The sequence below is a fragment of the Corvus cornix genome, chromosome 4, assembly GCF_000738735.6.
Source record: "Corvus cornix cornix isolate S_Up_H32 chromosome 4, ASM73873v5, whole genome shotgun sequence".
Taxonomy (NCBI): domain Eukaryota; kingdom Metazoa; phylum Chordata; class Aves; order Passeriformes; family Corvidae; genus Corvus; species Corvus cornix.
The window spans coordinates 49,941,699-49,954,902 of NC_046334.1; the positions used below are offsets into that span (position 1 = coordinate 49,941,699).

The 13,204-nt window shown below is 35.9% G+C and overlaps 1 protein-coding gene across 3 annotated transcripts in view; it reads left to right on the forward strand.

Moving 5' to 3' along the window:
* Positions 1-13,204, forward strand: part of PDS5A (PDS5 cohesin associated factor A) — a 92,259-nt gene that overhangs the window by 51,651 nt on the left and 27,404 nt on the right. For all 3 annotated transcript variants that reach the window (XR_005601704.1, XM_039550529.1, XM_039550528.1), the window contains exons 13-26: positions 742-855; positions 1,451-1,532; positions 2,283-2,331; positions 2,459-2,598; positions 3,639-3,754; positions 4,453-4,558; positions 5,253-5,413; positions 8,100-8,223; positions 9,380-9,538; positions 9,797-9,865; positions 10,512-10,648; positions 11,333-11,456; positions 11,736-11,940; positions 12,443-12,557. Coding sequence is in view for 2 of the 3 variants with exons in the window: in XM_039550529.1 (XP_039406463.1) it covers positions 742-855; positions 1,451-1,532; positions 2,283-2,331; positions 2,459-2,598; positions 3,639-3,754; positions 4,453-4,558; positions 5,253-5,413; positions 8,100-8,223; positions 9,380-9,538; positions 9,797-9,865; positions 10,512-10,648; positions 11,333-11,456; positions 11,736-11,940; positions 12,443-12,557 (1,701 nt within the window). In the remaining variant the exon portion in view is untranslated. The remainder of the gene's footprint in view (positions 1-741; positions 856-1,450; positions 1,533-2,282; positions 2,332-2,458; positions 2,599-3,638; positions 3,755-4,452; positions 4,559-5,252; positions 5,414-8,099; positions 8,224-9,379; positions 9,539-9,796; positions 9,866-10,511; positions 10,649-11,332; positions 11,457-11,735; positions 11,941-12,442; positions 12,558-13,204) is intronic.

Here is a 13,204-nt window from a genome sequence, read left to right on the forward strand (position 1 = left end):
AAATATCAAACTCTGTAGCTGAACATTGTGCACAGCTTTCAGTAGGATGAAGTAAATTAATGTTTGAATGTTCTTTCATTTGGAGGAGCTATGATTAGATGAACTACTACTCACTTGTATTTTGTAGTTCAAAGTTGGTATTTAGTGTAAAACTTTAAATGTGTATTTAAGAAAGATAATTGGAGAATGCTTTTGCTGGTTTGGTTTGTTCTCACTTAGTTTTCCTTTTGCCCCTTTAGTTGTGTATGTTTTGGTGTTCCTTCATCTCCACCTTTTTACTCCTGATTTTTAGCTTGTGTATAAGAATAATGAGTAGTTTCTCGGGTACAACAGTCAATCTTAACCATTCCCTCGAGGATACTTCAGATTTTTTCCTTTTCTCCCCTTTGAGTTCTATTCTTTCTCCTTTATTTGAGTTTTTTACTGTGTTCCTTCCTTCTAAATATTAGAATAAACAAAGGGAAATTCTCAGATCATAAAGACAGGGAGAATTTGGATGGTGAGAGATTACTCCCTCTTAGAGGTAAAAGAACGTGGAAAAGCTCTCAAGGAGCAGTTCTTGCTAATCTTTCTATCAGCAGTGGAAGGAATCTTTACAGCTGAGAAAAAGGCCACTACTATTTTGTCTTCTTTGTTGAAAAATCTAGTTTTAATGACTTGCACTATTTCTTGCTTTTTTAGCTTGTCTGAAAGGTATCACTGCTGTTCAGCATGTAGAGTTTTTTTCTTCTTTTTGTGCAGATTACTGGTAGAGAAAATCTTTGCTCAGTATCTTGTTCCACACAATTTGGAAACAGAAGAGCGAATGAAGTGTTTGTACTATTTGTATGCTAGCTTGGATCCAAATGCTGTCAAGTGAGTATAGTTTGTATTCAACAAATACTTGCTTCCTCAGGCTTTTCTAACATCTGTTATCTTACTTGTATTATATAATAAAAATAAAAATAACGGATGCTTAGCATTATTTGCAAGTAGCATAGTATTTCAAAACATTTTCCTATTATATACAAACTCAATACATCCATTAGACAAAAAGATCCCATGATATTTGAGAAGAGTGGTTTTATCCATTCTTTTTCATCAAATAAGAACAATGCAGACTTAAAAGTGTGCAAGTGATGACTTCTAGGTTTGCTCTATATTAGGGACCATGATGAAAATACCTGTAACTGAATTCAGGTTGATGGTGGCCCGTTTTTTATTTGTGTGGTTTTAAGAAATACTGTGGGTGTCCTGCATATGTTGCATTGTTGCAAGAGAGATGCTATTCAGTAAAAAGAGAAAATCAGTTCCACCTTATTTTGAACAGTTATTTTTAATACTCACTAAGTTTTGATTGTACCTAGCAGGCATTGCACTTCTAAGGTAAATAAACAATCTTGTTTATTAAAACATCCAGCATGTTCTTGTCATGAAGAAGCTTTTCTTTTCTGGTTTCCCGTTTTTTCAGAGCACTGAATGAGATGTGGAAGTGCCAGAACATGCTAAGGAGTCATGTACGAGAATTGCTGGATTTGCATAAGCAGCCCACTGTACGGTTTTGAAAATATTTATACTTTATCAAGTGGACCTCTTGGACTAATTTACTGGGGTGTTTTAATACTGTATTATTTGTTCAGTGTAACTTTGTTATTCGCTGATTTCTGTATGTAGACAACGTTCCATTCTCATTGAGTAAAGTTGCTTTCTGTAATACTTGAAGGTATATGACCTCCTTCTGTTGAACATCCTTTCGTAGTACTACTGAAGAACTTCGGAAGAAGTTTAAAAAGTTTCAAAGCTTTTTTGTTTGCTTTTGACAGACCTTTTTTCTTTTTCACTTTCTAACAGGTTTTGAAAATGGAATGTATTGTAGCATAAAGCAGTGGTTTCTTTGTTGCTTAGAAAAAACAAGTTTTTAAGTATTTTTACTGGAATTTTACTAGTAGAAATTTTAGGTAGAAGGAGTAGAAGGGCATTGCTTTGGGGTTTTGGTGAGGGAGTGGGCCTGTGGAAATTTCCTGTTTTGGGGGCTAATGGGGTCTTTTTCCAACAATTGATTTTGACCTGTTATGTGAGTTAATGAATTTTTGCGTTTTTTTGATGTTACAAGATTTTTCCCCTTTCTGTGTGTAGTAGCTGCTAATCGTAGTTACACTATTCTAGTATCTATTCTTAAAACAAAAACATAAGATTCAGGAGTAGAAAGTAGTGCTGCAGAAGAACTAACAGACGAGCTTAAAGGTGTATTTTATAAAGGAGAAATGGCTGATTTGTTTGTCTGTTTTTGCTGTTGTCCTCAGTCAGAAGCAAACAGTGCCGCCATGTTTGGAAAGCTGATGACCATAGCAAGTAAGTGTTACTAACTTTCTGTAAACATTCTATAAACTACTGCAGCATTCCTGGAAACTATTTCTGTGAATCTTGGCATGCTGGAGTGGCAAATTTATCTCATGTTAAACTGTTTTTAATCATACAGAAAACCTTCCAGATCCTGGAAAGGCACAAGATTTTGTGAAGAAATTCAATCAGGTTTTGGGTGATGATGAGAAACTTCGGTCCCAGCTTGAACTGTTAATTAGCCCTACGTGTTCTTGTAAACAGGCAGATGTCTGTGTGGTAAGGAAATGGAAAAGCAGACTTTTATACAATAAGTATTTGTGCTTAAAATAGCTACCTGGAATTAAAGGTTTCCTTAATTACCTAAACATGGTTTTTACACGTTTCCAATTTTCATAAAATGCCTTTTTGGTTAACCTGTAGAGATTAGGAAAAAGATAATTAGGATCACCATCTTAAGAAAACATTAGTTTTATTCCTTCCTGGGATTATGAGCAACAAGCATAATGTCTAAAAGACTAATTTATTTCTTTAAAATATTTTATTTTGAGTGCCTCTTTCGTGGTAGGGTTCCCAAACTGTCTTCTCACCCTGATTCAGCTTCCAAGTACCAGCAAGTTATCTATTACCATCTATATATTATTAATTTATTTTTCATCCTATATGATGAATCCTATATCCTCTTCCTATATCCTCAAAATAATATTTTGAGGTCAGTCTTTCTCATGGTTTTTAACCTCTTTGAGGAAAATACACACCTTAGTATTAAATTGTACTTTTCCAGACTCTGCCAACCACCACATTATTTTTTTTTTTATGTGGTCCAAAGCAAAGTAAGCAATTTCATTGACAGAAATTACAATGATCACAAAGAGTATCTACAAACAAATATAGACTTCTTGGGTTTTGTCTAATAGCCTAGAAATTGTGCAGGGAAGGGAGCAGGACAACTTTTTCATTCCTATGAGGTTTCACGTACTACGGGGTTACCCACAGTTTTCTGGATTACACTTGACAACAAACACACATTCTGTGCACTGCACTCTTCCTTGATTGTGTTCTGGATCTGGGCTGCAATTCTTAAGAACCCCTGAAGAACTCTTAACTAGAAACCTATTTAAATAGTTTTGTAAAGTATTGATCCTTTGAATATAACATGATAAAGAGCGGTGTGGAGATACCACCCCCCCCCCCCCCCTTAAAATATGTTTCACTATATGGACTGTGGTAAAAAGAAGTGACTATATTTAGCTTACTCAACATACTTAAGAAGTAAGTAAAATGAGTATAATTCTTGTTTGTATCTAACATTCTTGTAGAGGGAGATAGCCCGGAAACTTGCAAATCCTAAGCAGCCAACAAATCCTTTTCTGGAAATGGTCAAATTTCTTTTGGAAAGAATTGCCCCTGTACATATTGACTCAGAAGCCATTAGGTAAGTTTGAAAGATCATGAGCAATTGACTCGTGGATGATTATAAAGGTGGTAGAAATGGCAAAAGAAAAAATAGTTTTCTTGGGGTTTGAATTGGTCTGTCGTAGCACTGAATGTGTGGGTGAGTTTCTAATTAAATTATGTAGATGTATTCATTCCCAGCAACCTAGAGGATGCAGCTTTTATTGATGCTGTTTTGTGGTGCCGTCTGCAAAATTATTTTAAAAATTTAGTAGTTCATGGTGAAAATTCTATTTGTGGGGCTTCAGGTGAAAACTATGAACATAATTTTCACATAGTTAACTGCAACAGTCTTCTATATAGCATCTGAATTAATTAGCTTTTGTGGGATTGTGTAAGAGAATGTTTTGATTCCTTTTGAGACTTGTCTGGTAACCTAATTACATTCTGAAACTTGTGCAAGTATGTGTTGATCTAATGCCACCAGCATGGTGGGGAGGTTTGGGATGGATTTTTTTCCCCCTAAAGAATTAGTTTTGCAGAAAGTGAAATTAGAAGGAAAAGGACTAATGTAATAACCCAAATAAAAATAGCAAAAACGAAACAGCAATGCCAACACCACCCCCAAAGGACTTTTGCCTTCCCTTTATATGTTGTGAAAACCAAGTAATCTTGCTTATATCTCCAACCTTTAACACTGTCATACTTGTTTGTTTCTTTTTGTATCTCTCATTTCAGTGCACTAGTAAAACTAATGAATAAATCCATAGAGGGGACAGCTGATGATGAAGAGGAGGGTGTAAGTCCTGATACTGCTATTCGTGCAGGACTTGAACTTCTCAAGGTAATCTACATTAACGCAGCTGTAATCTATAATGGACGGAACAAAAGTGGTATGAGTAAGAATTAATGTTAGCATGGCTTTAATAGTTATTACTTAGATAATTACTTTTTTAATGTATGAAACTGGTTATTAATACTCACTTGAAAGAAGAAGAATGAAAAAGATGGTTTGTTGGAAGAAGTATGTTTTGAAAAGGGTGCCAAGAGTTGAAATGTACATGTTAAAGCAGAAATTGTTTCCTGCTTAGGGAAGTAGTAGAGAAGATGGTGTAGAGGTGAAGTGAAAGGAAGAGAACAGGGAAACTGGGAGAGACCTTCTTTGGGGCATGTATGACACTGGAAGGAAAGCAAGCAGTTAGCTCAAGAGCCTTATCATGTAGCAAAAGAAAGGGAACTTGTGTTTTCAGTGGTGCTGAGAAGTGGAAGGGGGAGAAAGAAGGATTTGAAATAGCTGTAAAACAGTATCCCATGTTTTGTTTGTAGATATCTTAACCTTCTTGGTTTCTTTTCTGCTCAGGGACTATAGATTCTGGGGAAATTAAAATTTCAGTTCAGTTACTGAATGTAATAGTTTCATATAGGCATCTAACAGCTATTTATATTGATGGTAATGTTAATAAACATCTATCATTTAGTTTTTCTGATTATTAATTTACTATGAATAAATATACCTTTGTTTTAATGTGTATCTGCAGGTTCTGTCCTTTACACATCCTACCTCGTTTCACTCTGCAGAGACCTATGAGTCTCTACTGCAGTGCCTCAGGATGGAAGATGATAAGGTAGCTGAGGCAGCCATACAGATTTTCAGAAACACGGGTCACAAAATAGAAACAGACTTGCCACAGATACGATCGTGAGTATTCTGTTACGTGCTGCTTTTCATATCTGGAATTCTCCCTCTTGATGGTTTATTCAGTGTGTTGCCCCTGTATAGTCTTGTTAATATGAACAGCTTCTCTTGGTTTTGATTTCCTTCAGTATCTTTCTGTCCCCATCCCTTCGTTTTTAAATTCTGTGCTCTCGCAGTTTTTGCATATTTACTGAACATCTTAGGAACTTCTTAAAAATCTTCTTATAATAGACACATTAAAACCAGTGCATAGCAAATTTCCTAGCTTACAAAATAAGAAACAGCAAAAATACAGCAGATATAATTCCTTGGCATAATTTCTACTCATATCTGTCCTTCACACAATTTTTCTATCTTTGTAAGGAATGCAGATATAATCTCTGATATGGTTAACAGCTCTGTTTGTTATTAAACAAGATGGGAAACAAAGTCTAAAAGCAGGCATGAATTTCTAGCAAGGAATAATTGGTTGTCTGTAAGTTGTCATGCAATTCATGCTGTGCTGCTGATTAAAGCTGCATAATGTACTATTCACAGACTATTAAATACCTTGTGAGTAACATCTGAAACCTTAAAATCAGCCTGTAAGTAATTTAACGTGTCCAGATTATAAATCATGGGTTTCAAGTTCTCATATTGAAATAGCATTTTGGATAATGCCATGCTAAAATGCATACCAATCTCCACTTCTAAGTTTGCTGTAAATTAAAGCCATAACCTCAGCGATTCTTTGGAATGTGGATCAGATTTTGGACAAAAGGAAAATACTACAAATTCAGGTATATGAGATAGGTTTTAAGACATCTGTAGGGGTAAAGAGAAGGAAAAGCCCAGTAGTCCCCATTGTCAGTACAGTTCCCAGTATAGTCCCAAGTGTCTTTGGTTCCCTGCCAGAATTGAATCAAGACTCTGTATTGCTGGGCTATATCATGTTCTCTCAAAGGATCTAGTGTTGCTGTCTTTTTCTTTGACTTTGTGCCTTAACCAGGTATTGGTGAAGTTTAGTCTGGGAGGTCTCAACTTAAAAATGTAACTGTCAAAGTGGACGTAGCATGGTTTCCAGGCAAGTTAGGTTGGCGTTCTGAAAGCCAAAAGCCATGTCAGTGTTTACACTTGACACAAAGAAAAAGAAGACTGAGGACAAGATGATGTTCCAGATTTTATGTATTCAGAAATCTTTATCATAAATGAAAGATTTGATACAATCAACAAGATATTTTGTTTCAAGTGACCTGTTTGTGGCTTGGGGTTTTTTTAAAGGCTGCTGTGAGCAGGCTACTTGCTGTCCTTTGAAGCAGTGTTCACCTGTGGCTGCTCAAGTTCTTGCTTGTACAGGAAATGAATAGGGCTTTTGTACTGGTTCATGGACAAAGACTACCCGTATGACTCGGGAGCCTGATGGAAGCACTGGCCATGCTCAAAGAGAGCCTATGGACCATGTGTAAACTTGTAGATGTAAACATGTAAAGGTGCATGTCAGTGTGTCAGGTTTCACCTTTTGCAGATTTGTGTGAGTTGGGATGTGCTGAGGTGTGGTTTGTAACTGCTGCACCAGGGCCTGGCAAAGACACTTTAATGTACATGTACTTTTAACACCATGAAAACTGTAGATTAGGCATTGAAGCTTACTTCAACTCTGTAGGTTTTACTGAATTCTTTACTATTTTGGTTCTTAATCCAATTTGTGGAATCTTGGCATGTTTGGGAAGAGATTTTCTACTTCACAATACTGTTAACATGTTTCTGAGGGTCTTTGGTTTAGTTTTGGGTTTTGTGGGGGTTTTGAGGAAAATGTTTGAGGTTTGATTCTTTCAACCCAGCAAGTTGCTCTTTAGCCTGTGGTTGCTGATTTTCATTATGTAGAATGTGTCAGTGAATGGTGGATGCTGAATAATCCATATACTGAATACTGTATTGTGAAAGAGCTTTTCAGGAAAGCAGGGAAAATTTTGGGGATGTTTCTGTGTCAGACTTCCTGGGCAATTTTGTTTTTTCTGTCAGTTGCTGGGTGAGGTGCAGGGTGAGCTTCCTGAGTTAGTGTCTCGGCTGCTGAGCTCCGAGGGGACAGGCCTGCCTTCCAGCACTGCCTGGGGAGGGAAACTGAACCATCTGACCAGCCTGGACCTGGTCTCTGGAGTGGCTTCTGCCTTGCACTTTCCTTTGGTGCCTTCTGATCAGCAGAGAGATTTCAGGAGATTCAAATTCAAAATCTCACAACAAAGCAGTTGTTTACTTGGGTATACATTGCAATTAAAAGTTCCAGTTGTAAAAGCCTGTAAACACACTGATGTTTAGTGGTTATTCTTAGCTTTCACAGATTTTCTTCAGCCCTGTCGTTCCCAGGCTCAGATAATAAGTCCAGGAATTCACCCAAACTGAAATTGTCATATTGCCCCCACCTTCTATTTGTCTTCCTAAACAGCTTTATTTTGACCATTAATTTCTTTCATGTTTGATTTTTTTTTTTCCCAGTGAGCTGTTTTCTTCTTGTATGTGTGTGGTCAGATATTCAACAAGTATTACTAAATACAATTCTGTCCTGCTTTTTAGTTTGTGATTGTGATCTTTCCTGAACAGACTTCAAAGGAATGCTTGATTTATAAGACAGTGAGGATAGATTTGTATGTGTGAAGATATTTTTTTGTAGATTGCAAATTGCATTTTGAACTATTCTATTTAATGTTCACAGAACACTAATTCCAATTTTGCATCAGAAAGCAAAAAGAGGCACTCCTCATCAGGCAAAACAAGCTGTTCACTGTATACATGCCATATTTTCAAATAAAGAAGTACAACTTGCACAGATCTTTGAGGTATGTCTTGCCTTTGTTTTTAAGATTTGTTTGTTATTAATTGGTACTGGTCATTAAAATGAATTCCTACTGTTTATTAACAGATAAACCGTAGGAATTTATAACATGTTTATGAGGTCAGGAAGCCTACAGGTGTATGGTAGTTGAGATAAGTCATTAATTTTACAATAGCAAGTTATTAATATTTGTGTCTTAAAGTCATGATTTACTAATATTCTCATGTCTGATAGAGAAAGGTTTTCCTTTTTGTCTACATGGGAGAAGTTTGGGGGAAGTAAGCTGAAAATGCTGGACTGATCCACGGCAAATCCCATGGGGACACATTTAGCAGATACTAAATGAGAGATAAGATCCCCTACTTTCCACCTGTATTGAATTACCTTGCCTTAAGGTCTTTGCACCTATAGCCTTGCCTCACTAAGGCAGTTAGTGCAGAACAACTTGACTGTAAGCTCAGACATCAGTTTACTGCTCACTTACTGTTTCCTCAGACAAGTAATTAAGCAAAAAGACTTTCTATACAGAGCAGGGAGTTTATTATTATCTTTCAAATAATAATGTTATTAATCTGCTCTTGTAAAATATTTTAGGTTCTTAATCTTGGCTGTCTTTGAACCTGTGTGTCATTTATAAGTGTGAAAAGCTTGCAGAGTTCGATCTCTGCTTAGACTTCTGTGAGAGTGCTTGTTCCCCCCCAGTACCAGAATATGATGCAATGGTTGTGGGGTGATACAGGAAGTGTCCTGGTGACTGTTACCTGGAAGGTAAATGCTGATGGCTAGTAGAAATGTCCCCGGTGGTTTCGAAGGTTTTGGCTGCTGTTTTTGACCATTGGCAGCTGGGATTCAGGTTTTCACAAATTCTGAACAGAACTGAGTCAAAGTTTTTTCCCACGTCTCTCAGGTTTGAATGTGTTTCACGTTAAAATAAGAAGAGAATACAGTATTTGTTTTGCACTTAACTTACATGAGATTTTTGTTTACTCTGTTGAATAGGGAATGGTATTCTTTATACTTTTGATTGTTAATTTTATTCATTCTTTTGGAAAAACAGTGAAATGCATCAGCAATCCAGCAGTAAAATAAACTATTTTAAGACATGCTAGCTTATTAACTGAAGTTGAATTTTGAATATTTTTTTATTTTTCCTTCCTCAGCCTCTTAGTAGAAGTTTGAATGCTGATGTACCAGAACAGCTTATAACTCCCTTGGTCTCTTTGGGTCATATTTCTATGTTGGCTCCAGACCAGTTTGCTTCTCCAATGAAATCTGTTGTTGCAAATTTCATTGTGAAAGATCTCCTAATGAATGACAGGGTAAGATTATCTTTTTTTTTTTTTTTTTTTTTAAGTGCTTATTATGCTCTTTGCCTGTTATGAACTCTGTGGGGAATAGAGCTTTTTTTGTCAAATGAGTCCATAAAGTAATGCACTGTAAGTGGTTAGTACAGTGATAATTGCATTCTAAAAGGTATTTTGGTGAAAGAAAGCCTAATCCGTGACTTTTTTCTATTTTTGCATCTTTATTTTTCGTATGAATTGAACCAGTTTGTAAACTTACATGAATTTCTATAGTCAACAGGTGAGAAAAATGGAAAATTGTGGTCTCCAGATGAAGAAGTCTCTCCAGAAGTACTAGCAAAGGTGTGTTATCTGCTGTCAGTAATAATGTGTATATCTGCAATTAAAGTTTACTTTTCTTCAAGTTGCACAATGGGAAATACTAGAATAAATCCCTTCAAATGTTTTTGTATTAGTCCTATTAGAATATTATTGGTTTTCTGGGTTATACACAGAACTGATAAAACTGGTAGAAACTATGCATTCTGTTGTCTTCACTTACTGATATTAATTATTCTGAGTGTTGAGAAAACAAGAGATTCAAAAATTTTAGTTTTCCTTACAATGAAGGTAACTTGCCTTTGACTTTACTGACTTGTAAACAAATAAATAAAATAAATGAAATAAATTGAGACCCTAACAAATATGAATCTAATTATGGCCATTTCTAGGAATTTTTATCTAGTTGCTCTTACTTTTAATCATATAGCAAGTATCCTGCATCCTCTAGATGCACTTCTGCAAAGACAGTGGACCATAGTTGAAGTGTCCTGAGATCACAAAGACTGCTTCTTCCTTCATCACTCTAAATATTTACTGCTTCATTCTGTTCCTTTCAAAATCTCTAATACACAAGAATCTATGGGAGTTTCAATTTGACAACAGTAGGTTTTAGTAACTTACCAGCTTTGGCAAGTAAGTTGATTGTTGATTTGTTTGTGTGTGATAGGTGCAAGCAATTAAACTTTTGGTACGCTGGTTGTTGGGTATGAAAAACAACCAGTCAAAATCCGCAAATTCCACACTCCGGTTATTGTCAGCCATGCTCGTCAGTGAAGGAGACTTGACAGAACAGAAGCGAATCAGGTCAGATTTTGTTCCTTTCAGGCTTCCATAAATTTTGTTGTAGAATTTCAAAGAATGTCAGTTCTTTTAGAGTGCTTTTCGAATATTAAGGTCAGCACAATGTTGGCTGCAGATACGATCAGAGTATATTAGGAGTGGAATGGCAGCATAAAATTATATTAGATACTCCTTCTTTCTTGCGATTTGCTAATGCCTACAGAGTTCCGAATTAGATTATTTTCCTAGTAAAAGACATTGTAGAGAATAAAACACCTGCAGAGGTACCTTTGAAAACAATTGAGTGTTAACCAACTCCCAAGCATGTTAGATTTTATCTTGAGTGGAGCTTCTTCATTCCAGCTAATGAGGTAACTGCTCCTCAACTTCATTGTGAGGGTGAAGGAAAGAAAGAAAAACTGTGGCAAAAGCATTGCTTTCATTTAGACAGTGATAGGAAAACAAGAAACTTGACTCATCTCATTTCATTGTTTTACTGGAAATAGGGGTTTTTTGTGGGGAAAGGAGAGCACTTTATTTTTCACAAATTTGGTAAGGTTAGTTTGGCTTGAGGTAAAGCTATATTACTGCAACCTCATTGATTGGTCATTGATCTTGTAAAAAGAAATTGAGACATGCAGGTAATTTAAGGATAGTTGTGGTGAACTGTGATTAATTTTTTGGGGTTTTTTTCTCTGGTATGTGTAGTAAATCAGATATGTCTCGACTGAGATTAGCTGCTGGTAGTGCAATAATGAAGCTTGCACAGGAACCCTGTTACCATGAAATAATTACCCCAGAACAGTTCCAGCTCTGTGCTCTCGTCATTAATGTAAGTAACTGCATTAGAATTGAAGTGACCCTTAATTGAATTCTGAGTCCTTACATCTGAGCTTTTGTTGCTTCTACACAGTATATTGTGTTCCTCACCGCAGCTTTCACAAGAGTTATTGAAATCTCAATTTCAAATGTTTATTGTGCTGCTCCTGTTTGTATTTTTAAAATACCTCCTCATAATTCCACCTTGAGTGCTTTTTTTTTTTTTTTTTTTTTTTTTTTTTTTAAGACCAGCATTTTGATGGTTGCACTTTTATGGTTTGTGTTGCTGTAGGATGAGTGCTACCAAGTGAGGCAGATATTCGCTCAGAAGCTGCATAAGGCACTTGTGAAATTACTTCTCCCTCTGGAATATATGGCAATCTTTGCTTTGTGTGCCAAAGACCCTGTGAAGGAGAGAAGAGCACATGCCAGACAGTGCTTGCTCAAAAACATCAGTATACGAAGAGAATATATTAAGCAGAATCCTATGGCTAACGGTTAGTATTTCAGTAAAATTGTTAATAATACAATAATACTAAACTGGAAGGAATAAATATTAAACCTTAAGCAATTGGCTTTTGTAAAGAAACACCAGATAAGTTTAATCTGTTTCTCATCTTTGTATTAGACACATTCAAACCTAAATTTACTTAGTTCAGTATTGGCATAAACCATAAAATACTCTGCTGTACATTGCTGATAATTACAGATGTAAAATACAGTGCTCTTATGGTTGTAGTTATTGTGCTCAAAAAAAAAATTTGTGTCCTGATATTTTTAGGCTTTATGACCTTCTTCCTGAAGCAAGACCAAGTTGTTTTGTAGTAGTAAAACCTGTTCATTTATTTTTAATGATTCATTAAAAATAAAATTTGTAGGAAGAAAATGCACATCAAAATTTTACATTTAGTGTTTGAAAAAGTTATACTTTGAAAAAGTTTTTCTTATGATGTATGTGTGTAATATAGAAGCGATTTTTTGTTGTCTTTGTCACTGTAGAAAAATTGCTGTCCTTGCTGCCTGAATATGTGGTACCATATATGATTCACTTACTGGCACATGATCCAGATTTCACAAAACCTCAGGATGTTGATCAGCTTCGTGATGTCAAAGAGTAAGTGTCAAGTGATTCTAGAATTCTTATGCTGAGAATTTTCTGCACTTGGAAAGAAAGTGATTAGGAAGAGGAAAAAACTAATTAGGAAGAAGAAAAATTTGTTTTATCAACAGTATCTTGCAAACCAATAAATGGAAAAAATGGAAATATGGAACACTTTAATCATGGGAAGAAGGCATCAACAACTGCTTAGCAGTATACTCTGAAAGCCCAAATGGTAACCTGTAGGTCATACTGTAGTATACCAAATTAGTGAGTTGTGTATGCTTCTTTTGAAGTAAGTAATGATTTTAGAGTCTTGTCTTTGTGCCTCGGAATATTTATAGGATGTCAAGTAATGTTAGTTCAAATATTTTGGAACTTGTAAAATAGAGCATTTCTCCAAGGCTCGAAAACAGTGAGGCTGGGTAAGTCCTGCCTCACTGGAAACTTATTTTCCCCTTCCTATGCAAGCCTACTAGAATTCGTTCTAAGTTTGCTGCTGACTTACCATTTGCACTGCACATCAGCGGTGCAGGCTTAGTACTTGTTAATGTATTCAGCACAGATTACTGTACACAATATTGTCATACTTGGCAGGAGCTTGTTTCCAGATTCAGACCTTCTTCTGTGCCTCAAATAATATTTCACATCTTAATTATAAC